The sequence below is a fragment of the Passer montanus genome, unplaced genomic scaffold (assembly GCF_014805655.1).
Source record: "Passer montanus isolate IOZ18808 unplaced genomic scaffold, ASM1480565v1 scaffold3, whole genome shotgun sequence".
In the NCBI taxonomy this organism is placed as follows: domain Eukaryota; kingdom Metazoa; phylum Chordata; class Aves; order Passeriformes; family Passeridae; genus Passer; species Passer montanus.
Window position 1 is genome coordinate 15,061,366 of NW_024367707.1, and position 15,391 is coordinate 15,076,756.

General features: G+C 39.9%; 1 protein-coding gene across 1 annotated transcript in view; it reads left to right on the forward strand.

Annotated features, from left to right (window-relative positions):
• Window positions 1-15,391, forward strand: part of NAXD (NAD(P)HX dehydratase) — a 50,460-nt gene that overhangs the window by 17,918 nt on the left and 17,151 nt on the right. Inside the window, 1 exon segment of the mRNA XM_039714211.1 lies at window positions 4,164-4,272. Coding sequence (XP_039570145.1) covers window positions 4,164-4,272 — 109 coding nt within the window.

Genomic DNA, 15,391 nt, shown 5'->3' on the forward strand with positions numbered 1-15,391 from the left:
ACAACAGTGAGTTGTCATAATCTAGATTTTCATCAGAACAGCATCTGATAGCATGTCTCATAACACCTGGTGATTAGCTGGCAGTAGCATTCCCCATTTATTCCCTGATGTGCTTTGTCACTAGAATCTTTTTTTGCACACATCTGCGCCATGGTATTGTAGTTCACACTCCATGTTTACAGGTGTAACTGCTAGGATTGAGCTTCCCAGTTATTCCTGTTGTGCAGATTACCCTCTGATAGTTCTTTAATATGTGCAGTCAGAGGTTTATTGGTTGCTTTGCAGACAAGGTTTTGAGGAAGTGTTTGGGAGTTTGGAGAGGTGTTGCTTAGTTGCTTGATTGAACAACAGTGAGTTGTCATAATCTAGATTTTCATCAGAACAGTATCTGATAGCATGTCTCATAACACCTGGTGGTTAGCTGGCAGTAGCATTCCCCATTTATTCCCTGATGTGCTTTGTCACTAGAATCTTTTTTTGCACACATCTGCGCCATGGTATTGTAGTTCACACTCCATGTTTACAGGTGTAACTGCTAGGATTGAGCTTCCCAGTTATTCCTGTTGTGTATATCCATGGTGCAGAGTTTGTATTTTTGCATTAGGGGAAAGCCAGACTAGTTCCCAAAGTCTTTCCCTATCACCTTCCAAAAAAAAAACTTGCTTTATTTTGAGAAACACCAGATTTTTATTTAATCAAAGTCTCTCTTAAAGGTTTTTACTCTCTTCTCAGAAATTGAAATACTGTTTTCTCCTGGCCTTAAGAGATTTTCTTGCTCCTTTTTATATTATTACTAGCTTTGTGCTTTAGAGTTGGGGATATTGCATTAATGATATCTCTTTTGGAAAATAATCAAGTTGGAGATCATATGGCTCTGCACCTCTAAAGACAATGGTGATTCTTGCTCACTTCATTCATTTCTGTCAAAGCTTGGAGATCACATCTCTTTTGATCAAGGGGAAGTCTTCTTCATACCTCGTATCTTTCTTGAGAGGTATTGGGGCTTTTTTAAATACAGAGCTAATTTCAGTTGTTTCAATGTCTTGGGCAGTGGAGGTGATAAGTAAAAGGATGTGTTTGAGATCAGGTTAGTAACCAGGCAGAGAAATTGGCATGACGTGACAAAGGGAGCTGACTCTGTCCTCTGTGTGAGTGTAGGACATGGTGAGCAGCTGAGAACCTGATGTGGTATTCTGTGCTGGTGCCTCCAAAGGAGTTTTTTCCAAACACATTTTTGTGTGGTTTTGATCCACAGGCAAACAAGAACATGCATTGACTTTTTCTGTAATGATAAACTAAATACTGCTAAGAAATATTTATTCCTCAGTACCCAAGCACAATTATTTGTACAGGCAAATTATCCAAATGATCCTTAGCAAGGATTTTGACTCATGCCAGTTAGCTTCTCCCAACCATTTCTTCCACTGATGAGGAATTACCATGGTCCAGGAGCTGTGCCCAACAGGCAGGTTGAGCTTTGTCTGTTTTGGAGCCTGAGAGTGCAGAGGCCATCTAATCTCAGTCAGAGAGCTCTTCTGCGTGTGTTCAAACATCATTTGTAGACTGTAACTGGTGAGAGCTAGAGGAATTTTTGCCTTTGTGCTAAATCCCATGGTCAGGAACATTCAAGGTTTACCCTGCCTGAAGAAAGCTGCTTATTGATCATTTGTACCCTATTAGCTTTAAAATGCTACTGGTTTGATGTGTGTGTGTGGACATAAACTGTAGATAGCACAACAGCCCTTCCACTTCCAGAGCAGCTGTAGGAGCAGGCTGTTGGTACAATGTTCGTAGCTGTGTAGCACAGCTGTTGTGAGCATCCAGTGTCCTGAAGTGAAGCTGGCATGATGCTGTTGTGAGACTCTATTTTCCTGCTTTCTTGATGAAGATTTAAAATCCATCAATTATTTACAGCATGGTTTTATAGCTGATTTTGTAATGTAGTTGTCGTTACCACCATTTTTAATCTCTTGACCCTTCACATCTTGGATTGCTTCTTGATGTGACATTGGAAAGTAGCTGAATATAATGTTTGTAAAATGCTTTGAAGATGAAAAGCTCCACAGTAGGTTTTTATTATTACCAGAGGCAAAGTGTGCAGGAGTGGCTTAATATTGGACTGTTTATTTCCCAAGAGATGGCTTTGTTTTGAAAAGTGCACAATTATCAATTGAGTTTTAGACAAAACTATCTTATTTCAATCCTGCATATAAATAAATTGACAAACATTTATGGTTAGATTATTTGTCTAAGTTATTTGTAGACGAGCAGAGCATTTATGATACTACCTATGGCTCTATTCTTAGCTTATGTTTAATTAAGCTTTTTTTATTGTATTTGGCTTCTACTATCCAAAGGTATGTTGAGTCCGAACATCCTTATATATCTAGAAGTTGCAGTGTTCTTACAACTACGTGGTAGATGGATATATTTATTTGAGAAATATATGTATATTGAGATATATATTGCTCTTCAAAGATAAAACAAGTTCAGTATGTGAACAAAGAAGAGTGGTCTGCATTCAGAAATGATGATGTTTTATTAGAGTTTGGTTTGCAGGCAGTTTTTCACACGTTCAACCTACCCCATATTAAAGTCCTGTCTTCTTTTTTTTTTTTAATAGTGCTTTATCTATTTCTTGAATAATTTTTATTTCCAGCCTCTATCTACATCATGAACTGATAGGTGATTGTACAGAGATAAATAAAAAGTGAGCTGTTTAACAGTTGTCAAGTTGGTTTCCATGTGAGGTAGAGGAGGAGGGAGGGAGCTGCAGTGCTCAAATGGAAGAAGTTCAGCTTGCTGAAACAGGGACTGCTCCAGGGACAGCGATGTCCTGTGTGCGTGTTCACTGCCTCCCTTGCCCTTGCAGGGTCGTCGCTCCCACCCAGCAGCCTTGTTTTGACAGAGCTGTTTTGTGGTGTCAGCACAGGGCTCCTCTGGGCTTTGGGAGGCGGCTCTTGTCAGCAGAGGGGTCGCTGGGCTGCAGCCAGGCACCACATCCCTGCGCCCTTGAGCGGGATGCTTCGCTCCCTGCAGCTGCAAAAGCTTTGGGCTGCTGCCTGGCACTTGCAGGAATCATTGTGGAATTTGCTGATTCTGCCAGACACAACCTAAACACTTGTTCCCAAGTGCTGCATCCCATCAGGACAGCTGTTGGTTATGAAAACCATACAGTGGCTTTCATCTGTAATAATACAGCTTTGTTGGACTATTGCAGGCTTACAATAATCTGGGCAGTACTGGGAGGCAGTACCCCCCTGCTCAGCCTACAGGGAGCTTTATTCCCCTGTGCTTCAGTTAGGATGTTCATTTATTGTTGTCACCAATGTCAGAGATGGGGGGGAGGGAGGCTAAATTTTCACTCCATACTGTCAGTAAGGATTAACTGCAAATGCTGGGCAGTGCTTTCAAAATACTCTGACCTATTTACACAACAAAACTGATCAGAACAAAATAAACAGTTCTGGTCAGTGACTGAATGCTGTATTGTGGCAGCTATATTTGGCAGTGAATTTTCTCATCATTTTTCCAATGTAGACAAAAAACAGAATGCCATAGAAATTTTAAGCATTACAAGCAGATAATGCCCATACTGAATAGCTTGTTTCTCCTGTTGCCTTTTGGGGAAAGAGGACAATTTGGCTGTAATTCAGTTGGAACAAATTCTTATGAAGCAACTGACAAAAAAGCATATGAGTAGATTTATCATTCTGCCATGTGGGGTAATAAACAATTGCATCATTTCCAGCAAGCTGCAATATATACCTGCGAGATGGTAGATCTCTCTCCAAGGTATAACCTCTGCAAAGAAGCAGTAAATAGGGAATTGTGACAGACACTAAAAATTGTTGGTTTCCTGCTTGGATTTTATTTTTTTATTTTGTAACAGCTGTAGTGGATACTTGCAGTTACTTCCTCATTTTTATGTGGTATCCCATAAAGAATGAATGGAGAAAAATTTTTCATTTTAGCTATTTGGAAAGCCATTCTGTATTTCCTGTATTTCTGGGTCACAGATTCTTGGTAGTTTGGAGGATAAAATTGCCTGACTCTGTCAAGATAGAAAATACTTCTTTCTATCTTGTGTCTTAAACTCAGTTTCTAAGTATACTAAAATGAAGCCTTTTTAAACTTTTATTTTCCCACATTCTTCCCTGTAGTGATAGTCCCAATGCTGTCCATGAGGTGGAAAAGTGGTTACCACGGCTGCACTCGGTTGTCATAGGACCTGGCTTAGGTAGAGATGAAGTTCTGCTGGAGAACGCTAAGGTAATGTGCATACTGACATTTTATCCTATGTCTTCATGTTGAATTGTATTAACCATTCCTGTATTTGATATCATTACACAAATGTTCTTTCTGTTATGGTTGCTAAATATCAAATTTAATAAAATATTGTTGACTGACAACTACCGTTTTTATCCATGGCCTTCACTGTTAAACTGTAACCTTCAGTCTGAATTTTAGGCACGTGTATGGTCGTTCTGATTTGCTTTTGTTTAGCTTGTCAAAGTCAAGAATTAAGAAACAGGTGTTGGCATATCTAGATAAAAGGCTCTGTGTTTTCTTAGGTTCAAAGCACCTGTGCTGTAAGTACATAAATATGGATTTGAGTTCATAATTTTTGACAGCTCGTATCAGATGCACCAAAGAACAGGAACTGGGTCCTCTTGCTATAAGAAATAATACTCTTAATTATAAAATGTTGCAGATTTCTACTTTGGATAAAGAGATAATCCTATTTTCTGTCAAGCCTTAGTGGAGAGCTCAAACAGGAGATGAGATAGTCTTTTACTTTAAATAATATGTACTTGGACCATCTTCCCAATGATGTTTTGTATTACTGTCAAAACATCTTTGTGTGTTCAAAGTGTGTCTTTCAGTCTAATGTCAGTCTAACTTTGTACAAGTTAAATTTTTTTTTCCTGACCAGTATTACTGAATTAGTCAGTGGCACTAACAAGTGAAATTAATATAATTTACAGAAATGGTGACAGTTACACAGTGAAATCACAAAACAGAGCAGGCAAGAGACTGGAGACCACACTATCCAAGTGTTTAGAATACCTTGAAAACTATGAAAGGTAGTTTTGCTAGGATTTTGTTAGAGAAAGTTGCTATTGGAGTTTCTTGCTTCTTTAATTTTCTTTTTGGACGGCAAATGTATATATTATGATAAAGAGTTGCAAAAGTAATAAAGATTAGAAAATAAAATAAATTTATTACAAGTGATGAAGAAATCAAATTGTATTATGACTGAGAAATTTAAACATATTTTATTAGTTTTTTGAAAACATTATTTTCAGAAATATTTTTTACAGAAAAAATACTTGACACAATTCTTTTTTTTTCTAAAAAAATAAGTTTGATGGGCTTTTTTCCTAAAGGAGAACAACTTTAAACAAAAGAAAATAAGAGTTCATTTAGAATAGCTGAGATAAGCTTCTTTTATGTCAGAATTCCATCCAGGGTTTATGTGCTTATCTGTACTACAGAAGTATCTGGAAGATTTCTTGATTGTAGTTTTTTCCTCATTGCTAAAAATAACATTGCTTTCCTAGTGAATTACAAGCATACTTTTACTTCAGTTTGGCTGTCCTGTGAAAGCCAGCTTAAAGAAACAAACCCAGCCAGTAAAGAGAAGGCTTTTGGAAGTTACTTCATGCTAAAATCTCAGGGCACATTCATATGAGCTGTGGATCTGGCCTTATTAATTTCAAGTCACATTAAAGCTCAAGTTCTTTGTCTGCACTGTAGTTGTGTAAGTGTTCATTAGTTACCCAGTGCTGAGGTTTTTAACATGCCACTGGGGACAAGTGAACCCTGGCTGCCTGTCTGAGGGAGAGTGGTGCTTCTCTGTGCTGAGGGAAAGATGAGTCTCCCTCCTGCTCCAACAGCAAATTTCAAGTGTCAAGAAAAAAAACAAGAGGTGATAGCATTACTATTTTAAACTTTTATAGGAGGCCGGCTTGGTGTAAAGTTTTCTGGTTTCCCTTTAAGCTAACTGTGGCGCGTGTGAACACCAGGCTGGGAGGTAGGTGGGTGTCTGCTTTCTAGTCAGGGTTTTGTATCAGTGCTAGTGATGGTGAGATGGAGCTTCCCCTCTCTCTCCTTCTGTCCCACTAAGGTGCTGAGGCATCGAGTTCTGGCATCTCTCTAAAGCTGTTTTTATGTCAGTTCTTGTCAGTATTGTGCCAGCACATTTCCAATTAATGTGCTTCTCCAAACAGTCATGTGTTTGGGCTGCTTCCCTCTTCTGAGCATTGAGAAATTAAGAAATTAATTACTAGTGCTGTAACCTTCAATTTCTGGTATATGGCCAAGAGACAGTGTTTTGTTGTGGAATAGCTTGAGTGCTTGTTGACCAGATGGTGCATCATCTCCAGATCAAAGAATGCTTTGCTTCCTCAGCATCTTTAGTATGTCACCTGCCTCCCTCATTCTTAACGCCTGCACTGCTCACTGTGGCATTTGAGCTCCTTTCAACAGTCTGATTTAAAAAACCCACCTTGTGATCAGTCTCCTTTGATTTGATGTTTTTCTCCTTGAGCACTATGATAGTGTCTGAATACATATTTACTGGTTTCCTGCAATTTTGTGGGTTTGGCTGTAATTCCATTTACAAGTCCTGTTACAAGAAGCTACTATGCAAGTTATATCCTCCTTTTACAAGCCACTTGTGTGGGTCTGTGCCAGAACCCTCCCATGCTGTTACTCAGTTGCTTGGAGCTGATGCTCTGTCAGAGCTTTCGAGCCATGGGTTTATGAGGCCAGGAGCTGCAGCTTCAGAAAATTCCCCTAAAGAAAGCATTTGTTGTGTCCTGATAGCTGTACACCTGGATCCCTTGCAGATGTGGCAATTCTAGTCTCAGCCTGGTTAGACCTTCCAATTCCAAAGCAAATAAGCAGTCCAAGCAGTCTCTCTTCAAGAGAAAAGAGCAAAAACACATTTCTGCTCCACTTCTCAGCTGTTGAGTATGCAGATTGAAGCATTTCTGCTCCCCATACTACTTCAGACTTTTGAAATGCTGTTACCATGTCTGATGTGAGAGTTGGCCACGATGTCAGCTTTCTTGTTGGGAGCATCAGGCCATCTGTTTATTCCTTTCAGTGTCCATGACTGATTCTGGCCAGAGATACCAGTATGTTATGTCACTGAGTTCAGCTCAGTTGGAGTGCTGCTGCTGGTGCTTTAGCTGCTATGTGGAAGCAAGGCCAAGACCCCAATGACTGTCCTCTGCTTAGAAGCAGCATATTTCCAAGGGTATTGGATATTCTCCTTGTTTTCCCACAGCAGCAGTGTAACGTCCCTATCATATCTACCAATCGCAATTTACTTCATTCAGCTGTTGCATGTATGTTTGCACTTCTGGCTTTACTGTGATCTGATTTTCCTTTTAGGAAAAGCTGGGAAGTAGGGAAATTTCTGCCTGTACCATCAAGAGCTGTTTCTTGGGTCTGTGAGAGAGCCAGGTTCCTCTGCTGCAGGGTGATGAGTGCAGCTTCTGAGAGGACTTGATTAAAAATAATGTTCCTTGCATAGCCTCCTGGGAGAGCAGGAGATGCTGCCTAATGCTCCAGGATGTTCTGCATTCTGCTGCCACCTAGCAGTTAGGCAGTTACAGGGTGAGCTGTGTCCTTCATCAGTTTCCATCCTCTTGTCATCTCCTTTCCCCTATTCCTTATGGCTTTGAGGCCAGACGGACTGATACAGGATTGCTGCTGGGATAGCAGTTACTGTAGGGATCACACAGACAAGCATTCATCCTTACAAAGAGACCTCTCCTTAACTGAATTCTTCCACATTAAAATCTTCCTTTCTTGTCACTGGGTTCCTTGCCTCTCTCCTTGAAGTGGGAACCCCAAGTCCTGCACCCTGGTCTTCCAGATTCCTGTCTTGCTTGAAGTCAGAATGCTGTTTTCAGCAAAGCATGCTTGCTTTCCTCCTGTAGGAGAGAGGTAATGATTAATGGCAAGAACAGCTCTGTGTAATTCAGATTACATGATGAAATTGACTGGGTTCTCAAACCATATGCTTGTTCCTCTTGCTCAATTCTCAGTCTTTGTTTTAGCTTCCAGAACATGTCAGGACTACCAGCCTGGGTTTTCTTTTGGCTGAGGCCCTGTTTAGCTGCCATTTGTGCCTGTTGCTGTTTTTCTTCCCTCAGCCTCCTTGTCCTGCAGTGCTTCCTTCAGACAGTCATTTGTCCTTAAAGATCTCCACTATCTCTTGGGATATAAATTTCAGGATCTCATTTTCCACCCCTTGTGACGTCATCTTAAGGTCATGTTAAAGTGTCTTGGCTGTAGTTAACATCTAGATGGTGAGAGAGGTTTGGGCCCTTGTCAAAGATCATTTCCATCAGGTGTGCCCAGAGAGAGCCCATTTGAAATTTTCAGGTGTGTGGATTCTCAGTTCCCACCTTGACTGAGGCATCAGCCTTTCTGTGTTTGGTTAGTTGGATTATTTTCCTCCTTTCAAGCCTCATGCATTCAAGATTTAAGCAACACTTCACAGCTCTAATAAGTTGTGAGAATGGGACCAGGTGCCTCACTACATATCTGCACTACTTTTCTGCAAGATGAAGAGCTCTGCAGAATACAGGGCCACCTGTTGTTATCATATAGGTCTGTTGGAGTTGAATCTGTCACTGTGGGCCTTGAAAAGGATTTTCCTCTTGATGTCTACTAGCCCTCTCAGTTCTGTTTGTGTAAGACACCTGAGAAGTGTTCCAGGTGAATGTTGCAGGTGACAGATGAGTATTGCCTACCTACCACCATGTACAAATATGAACCAACTGAATGTGTTATTGTTTGGAGTCACTGCTCATGGCAACTCAAATCAGCACAATTATTTTCCAGAAACTTCATTCTTTAGTGTGTGTCATGTGCATTTGCTTCCTCCCTGTTGATACCCTTTGGAGGTTCTTGCTGTGGGGATGCAGCAGTTCATAAGGAACTGAAGTAGCAGCAAGGGCATGCCTCTTTCTCTTCTCAGCCCTCAGCTAGGAGGAGGTGAGGTAGCTGGAACTTTGTGTTTGGGGTACTGCAAGGGCAGCACAGTGGGATGTGTGTGCCCTCTGTGAGAATGTGTGTGCTGTCAGCCCTCACCCAAGGCCCAGCATTGATGCACATATCACAGACAGAATCCAGTGACAAACTGATCTCCAGCTAGCCAAGCTTCATTGCTTTCAGAAGGCCTGATGAGACTCAGAATTTGTGGATGTTGTCACATAAGGTGGGGCAGTTGCTGGGTTAGAATGCAGGTCTTTGTGATGGTGTTACTGGTGTGGATGAAGCTGGGGAACACCAGCTCAAGGCAGAGATGCCCTCTTGGTTATGGCAAGAAACTACTGCTGGTTGAGCTAAGAGCTGTTAGTATTCTGTGGCCTGCTCACAGATGTCTTGATTAAAAAAATAGTGTTTGAATATATGCTAACAGTACCTTAAATACAGGTTTATGTAGCTTGCAAACAGAATTTATTTCTGATATGTGTAATGGATCTTGATGAAAGTCATTCACAGTGAAGTGGGATATTTATTTGCTTTCTGTGTGTAGGCTTATATTGTTGTTTAACTTGATTTTGATACTCAAAAGCATTTGTAAGCAAAATACTGGTATTGGATATCTTTTCAACTCTTTCTGAGCTCATTCAGCTAGAAACCCTAAAAAGAAATTGGCAGTGATAAATTCAGTTCATTAAGTTCATTTTAAGCATGACAAGTTAGTTTTGAGTTTATGTTTATTTAAGACAAAGTGCCAACAGCTGACCATGAATATCTGATGCCAAATCTAGTTAACATAAACAGTTATAAATTGGAAATTTTGTAGCGTTTTAATTGTCAGTGAACATTAAGTGAATGAGAACATGAAAAAAAATACTGCTTTTATTTATTCTGATGTAGATATTTATACTTTAGATTGCAATAAAAAGGATTAATACCTAAAAGTGGATGGTCATGTTTTTTAAGGGCTGAAATGTATGTATAAATGTAGCTTCTCAAATGGTCTCTGGTTGACCATGGTTTTGGGGGAGCACAGGCAAAAAGGAGTGCTCTGGATTTTTTTGTAACTAGGACAGTATTTCAGAGGCTTTGGTTTTTCTTATTGTGTTCAGGCATTACTTTGGCTTATGTCACTTCTTCAGGAATTTAGCATGTGATTGAAGCTGATATTAAGAAACTGTTAGTTACCGTTTTCTTCCATGCTCAAGGCAAGTGATCTAATTTTTAGAAGGAATCTACAAATGAATAATTTTCAGGTTTTTTTTAATGTAGAGTAGAACAGTTTTGATTAGCTGACATCTACAGTGTCTTCAGCTTTGTTATTTGTAACAGCTTCTAACATCTCCCAAAGCGTTTAATGAGCCTGATGGTGTGGAGGGGTAGAGTCCTTCTCACACTCTGCCTGGCTTAAGTGAAACATTTTGCTGTGCACCTGAAAATCTGTTTTGGAACACAGGGCCTAGCATGTGGTACTACAGTTAAAAGACAAAAGACTTAATTGAATGGAGCATAAACCACGAGATGAAGAACCTATTTGTGCTAGAGCAGGGATATTCATGTCTATTAGGTGACTCTTCATTCACAAGTGGCGATCATTCCTTTCATAAGGTTTGAGCACTTAGTGAAGCAATTAATGAGTTTGTGACAGGTATGCATACAGAAATACATAAAGTAAAAGTCAGGCAATTAGGCTAGTTAAAGATTATATATATATATATATATATATATATCTTGTCCACGAAGATAGATTTTTGTTGTCTTTGCTGAATTTTGAAAGGAGGATGAGTCTTTGGGTCAGTTTGTGCAGTTTAAGAGACAACTGCACATTTTAATCAGTGAGTCAATAAAAGCCTAAAACCAGTTTTGAAATGTCTGAAAATATGGCTCTAATAGGAAGAATCTCAAACAGTAGAACTCCATTCTTAATGTTTTCCAAACTTCTTGCATCAAATAGAATATATTAAGGGAAGCTTCTCCCCCCTGCCAGCTAGGGCTGTAGCCTCAAGCACAGCCTGTGCTGGGCTATTTGCCTCCTTCTAGCTGTGCAAGATTGTAAATTCCTGCTTGCCAAGCCCATTTTCCAGGCATCTCCACCAGAGAGCTGCATCCTGACCTCTATTGCAGCTGAGTCCCTGCTAACTCTGCATTTATCTAGACTTGAAGCAAGAAATGCTTCCTAGGGCTTTCAGTGCCTATTTGTAGGAATCGATTTGCAGCGTGTTGGGGTGGAACTTATTTGTTCCTCCCGGTCACCTTGGGGAGGAGGATGTGTGGAAATGCTTCGAGCTGCAGCATTTACAGGAAGATTTTGGCTCTTTTTTCTTTTATCTCCCCGTTTCAGACAAAATCATGGATTCAGGACTGCTGGATGGGAGCAGCATCCATGCAGAAAATATAAGCAATTATAGATGGTGTTTCAGCAGTTTCAGCAGCAGTTTCTGATCCTAGCTTTCAGGAGATGGTTCTTTGTGAAAGGGACTGCCACTCCCAATGCCAGGTTATGCACATTTGCATGTCTTTACCAAACCAGAGTGTGTAATTACATACTCAGCATTTGCAGGTTGCAGTGGAGTGCACTTTTCAGTGGGCTGAAGGCACTGCTTCCTAAAGAGTTTGGATATCATTTTAGTCAATACTGTCCATTATTATGGCATGTTAAGGCTTGAATTTCTTTTTGAGAACATGAATAAGACTTTTCCTGAGAGTGGGTCAAGATATGACTTGTGAAGGGACTGAGGAAATGCAGTGTTTATTGCTGATGTCAAGTAAAGCAGTCTTTTCTTTGCAAGGTAGAAAAATGATGGTGTGAAAATTAATTACTGTTTTGGGATTGATGTTGCTTTATATATTCCGCTAGTCTGGTTTTCTCTTCATTTCATTAAAATTCAATCTTATAATTAAATGACTGGTTCTAATTTCCTGATTCTTCCCTTTGTAAACACCAAATGCCAAAGTTTTCTGTAGCTGAACTAGCTCATGAGGAAGAACATAAGTAGTGACAAAAATATTAATATATTAAAAGTCACTGCAGGCATTCCTCTGCTAATCCACATCTAATTAAAAAAGCTGAAAAGTATATCTGACTTAGGTGTGGCAAACCTACATAATTGTCTTTTCTGTGGATCTGTGGAAGATCAGCTTTTATGCTGTTCCATGTGGGCAGCATAAATAGGATGGGTGTTATTGCTGGCTCGTGGACTTGGGTGCAGAAGTCCAGACTGCAGAGTTTCTTTCCAAGAGGCTGTGGGCACTCCTGGGAGAGTGAACAGGTAAATTCTCCCCCTGGGGCCTCTGAGAGGCTGCTCTGTGAAGACTTCCATGGCTGATAAGGGATCCTTTGCTTGTATTCAGGAGCTCCACAGCAATTTATTTTTCCCTCACATGTTCCCCATTATTCTCCACGTGGCTATTTCTTAAAACCAGTGGCTCATCTCAGCCCCATTCCCTTTTCCATAATACTTGTGGAAGTGTGCAGGAGTCCTGGATGTCCATATTAGTACAGAATCTTGTGTTTCACAGCACAGCTGCACTGTCAAATGGTTCAATCACATCATGCTTTTCTGCATTACTGTGTCCTCTTTCAGCAGTGTCCTGTCCATTTGTTCCTTCAGGCTTCTCCCTCCTGCAGTCCTTTCCACCCTGAATAATTCTGCACTTGTGTTGTACAGGTATCCATGTGTTGTGGGTTTTGTGTTTCAGGTTTTTTAGGGGAAGTGTGACGGTTGGTGTGTTTTGGTTTTGTTTTGGTGGTTTTGCTTATTTTGTGTTTCAGCCTTGGATTTTGGATTTCTTTTAAAGTTTGGAATTTGGGCTTGGGAATCTGTTTTAAAATTCTCATGTGAGAGTTGGGACAGGAAACAGATTTCTATTACAATGAATAAATTGCATTTAAGGGAATAGTTTCCATTACAATAAAAAATAATGAAAACAGATTAATTTTTCATTCTTACTTTGTAAATTTTTGAAATTACAGTGAAGTGTTACCTTTCCTCAGATGGACCAATGGTTTCTACTGTGACAAGTTCTTTTTCAGTTTTTACTAAGTAGGCTGCTTGTGTAAAAATCCTGAATAATGAGTCAAAGAAAAAGGTTTTTTTCAGGAAACAGTGTATTTCAAGAGTAGAGTAGGAGTAGATTCAGGTTAATTTTACCGTCTCTGGCTTTCTTCCTCTTCACCACCACCACCAAAAACTGCAATGACTGAAATACTATTTTGGGCAATTCTAAATGTCAAGTATTTGATGCTGCTAACAAATGATAATAACTGTGAGAGAGCTTGTCCCATAGAGCATCTTCGTGGGATGTGTGAATCCCAGGTAATTTCCTCTTTGGCTTAATGAGGATAGAAGCTTCAGATTTAGTCTTGTTATTAGGAGAGGAAACTCCTGGTACAGATTTGTTCTAGCATGAGTACTGCAGTCCAGCAATACAGTTAATCATCACTGATTTTAATGAGAGGGGGTTGACACCTCTTTTCCCTTTCTCACGCAAATGTTGAATCACTCTTTCAGAGGACTGCCAAGTATTTAGCCAGCTGGTACAAAGAAGAATATCTCTAGCAAGAGATTGCCCAAACCCTGTTATTAAGAGTCTCAATGTAAGAGGCTGAGTTTTGGCCCTGGCTGTGAATTGCAGAGGAAGGATCCAAATTTCAGTCTTTGATATCTTACCTACACAGTGTGGCTGTAGGTCATAAGGTTGGGTGACAACAACCTTCTCATCATTGTCCTCTCTCTTTGTGAGTTGTGCCAAGATTGCCTTGTGAATCCAGTGCTTCAGTTTTGGATGTCCTTCAGGGCTTAGGAATGAACTGAAGGAATTCTCCTGCCTTGCTCCAAGCTGAACCACCACTGTTATACATAAATATAAGTATAATACATTCTGTGCACAGAAAGTTTCTTCCGTGGGCTATCCTGGAGCTAGAATTCTCAAATTCTTAATATTCAAAATGCTGTTTGAAGGGAAGAGGTGATATCTTGGGCTTATCATTGACATCTGTATGTGTTGCTGTTGTTCACTTGTCAATGGTGTTTTGATTTTTTGTTTTGTTTCAGCTTTTGTCTTAGTGACATGTCTCAGTATTTTTAATTGTCAATGTTCTCTTCTAAATCCTTTCCCATAGAAATAATTGTTACATTGGATAAAACTGAAGAGATATTTTCTGCTGATACATAGAATTCTGTCAGGAACTGTTAAATAGGTTTTGGTGTGAAAGCAGAGTTAGCTTGAGCTGTATTAACTGGGCAATTAACAGTGAAGGTTCTTCTGTATCTACAGGTACTAGCCAAAAAAAGTCCATGCCAAATACCAAGGTACAAATACAAGTGAAAACTGATTTTTGTTAATACTCTGCACAGAGGATGTTGCCATTATTGCCATAAATTCCTGTTAATGCAAATATTTAAGGGTTTTTTTTAAAATACGGTATTTGCAGAAATAGAGTGTTTAAAAGTGGGCTTCATCTCACCTAATTCTTGGTGTCTAAAAATAAAACAGTAAAGTGTCTCTGCACCCCCTGTGACAGCTGAGGAGGGACAGGTATGTCTGTTGGCTATTCATCCCACCCTGAGTGAGGTGTCTCAGCTGTATGGGATGAACTGCTCTCCCATGGTCCTGTCCACAATCAGTAGGAAATAGGGCTTCTCCCATAAATGTGGTGTCTTAGGGGGGATCCCTGATCTTTACTGGCTTATTGCAGTTTTGAAATCACCCCTTCCCTCCCCAGAACTTCCTCTGTGAGGTTCCTTGTCTATCTCCAAGCAGTTTCTCTCCAGGTTTAAGGAAGGAAGAGGAAAGGAAAATTATTGGGATAGGGGCTTTGATTGTTTGTTTGTTTGTTTCTTACTGGTTGGCTTTTTTTTTAATAAAAATTAGTTTTCTAAATAAGACAAACAACTTTGTATCCCCTGATTGTTTGTTTTATAAGGAGAGGAAGGACAAGCAAAGATCATTCAGTATGTTAGATTAGAAACTGATACCTCAGAGACTTGGTACAAAATAAAAGTTGCTTGCCCAGTGGTTTTACTTAGCAAGAGGAGGAGGTCAAATTAGAGTGGAGGTCAAATATTTCAGGATTGTGGAGGATGTGCTAGAGAGGTAGGAACTCAAAACATGATTAGGAAAAAAATGCCTTATTTCTCTGAATGTACCAGTGATCTGACCTTCCAGATGCTATTTAGCTGTAGATACAGTCATGCTTTGTAACTTCCACTTTTGTTTTTTTTGGTCTTATACATACATTCTTTTGGTATACCATGAATCTTCAGGACTGCTTCTTTAGTAGAGAGTGAGACATTCCAGTAACCAAGATGACAGTTATGAGGAAACATGAAAAAGGGCCAAACAATAACAGCTACTGCCAAACTTCAGCTTCTTTGGGAAC